The sequence below is a fragment of the Penaeus monodon genome, chromosome 30 (assembly GCF_015228065.2).
Source record: "Penaeus monodon isolate SGIC_2016 chromosome 30, NSTDA_Pmon_1, whole genome shotgun sequence".
Classification (NCBI taxonomy): domain Eukaryota; kingdom Metazoa; phylum Arthropoda; class Malacostraca; order Decapoda; family Penaeidae; genus Penaeus; species Penaeus monodon.
The window spans coordinates 23,052,506-23,053,990 of NC_051415.1; the positions used below are offsets into that span (position 1 = coordinate 23,052,506).

The 1,485-nt window shown below is 33.3% G+C and overlaps 1 protein-coding gene across 1 annotated transcript in view; it reads right to left on the reverse strand.

Moving 5' to 3' along the window:
- The window catches only part of LOC119592640 (armadillo repeat-containing protein 8-like), a gene marked incomplete in the record, with an annotated part of 23,485 nt that extends 22,459 nt beyond the window's left edge, over nucleotides 1–1,026 (reverse strand). The window contains 1 exon segment of the mRNA XM_037941553.1: nucleotides 905–1,026. Within this exon segment, the coding sequence (XP_037797481.1) occupies nucleotides 905–928 (24 nt within the window).
- Nucleotides 1,027–1,485: the final 459 nt, after the last annotated feature.

The following is a 1,485-nucleotide window of genomic DNA, read 5'->3' on the forward strand; positions in this document are numbered from 1 at the left end:
CCAGCATAAACTTGGTATAAACAAAAAATTCCAATTCCACAAGAAATACCATCCATTTCATTGCCCATCTGAACAGGTAATAGCCATAAAAATCATATATGACAACACTGCTAGGTATAAAAGAATCTGCAGAGAGTAAAGATCACAACTGCTTATCAAAATCTGCGCATCTATGCTTCCTTAGTCACACTCATTTTACTTCTGATATTCCTTGAGCTCTCCATACAATCCCCTTTTTCCTTATTTATAAGACAACAATATGAAAGCTATTGAAAGAGAAAATCTCCACATAATACTGAGTAATATAATATTTCCACAGTGAAACATACATATACAAGTGACTATCTAAAGCAATCTACAAGTAACCTACTATTTCTGAACAGAAATTTACCCTCCCTGTCCTTGACCTTAATATTAAAAGATTCCTGTTTGGTTTCTAGAAATTAACCTCCCACTGACCAATATAAAGAGAAACAACACAGACAACAGTGTGTAAATGCTTCAAAACGAAGATGTAAACCAATCCACAAATGAATACATTACAGAATTAAGTTAAGTTTAACCCTTAACCTTTGTGTGTATATATATAATGGCAACACCTTAGACCTTCTCTTCTGCCTTTAAATCAAAGTGAGGGTTTAATTTTGAACAGTTTACTCTTAAAGACTGTACATGAGTTTATTCCATTTAAATACATGCCGACGCATAGTAGTTGATAGCAATTACTTAGCAAAGGAACAACAAAATCATTTATCTTTCCATTTGAGTCGTAGACACCAAAGCATGGAAAGTTGTAACGACACCTATGAAACACTATTCACCCTCTCTAAGTACACACTAATTGTGCAGTGCTTCTTTGGTCATAACAGCCGACCTTGACATCAGTCAGATAAGTTTTACTCACCATATATGTGGGTAAAACCTCCATTATAAGAGATTTTGATGTGATTCTCCCTAGGCCGGTTCTTGTGTGACAGCTGTGTTTTGATGCATTTGGTATATATCATTGAGAGAGAGTTTGTGTCTTTGAATTGCTTTAAACAGTCCTGAAATGAGTGAATTATCTTTTATTTAGGAAATATTTATATATAAAAAAATTATTTTAATATTTACTTGACGTTCTAAAGTACCAAATGCTGCATTGCCATTATCTGCTGGTTCTTCTGTAAAGTGTATCATCTCTTATTTCAAAGTGGAAATAAAAATGATGACAAGTGATATCACATAGTGCAGAGTATAAGTTCTTTCCAATTTTATTATGATGATTCCTTGAAATATCTCCCATTGTCACAGCAAGTATAATGCTCATGCGTTCAAAAGTTCTGGCGCGCGCGCCAAATTCGAAAGAAACTCAGAAGTTTTCAACTCTATAAAAACATAATAAGAGAATACAAAATCATGCCTTCATTGATAGCAAGCAGTACTCTCTTTTATTTGCCTTACAAATTTAAGATTCTTAAAGAAAAGTAAACAAAAGAAAATATC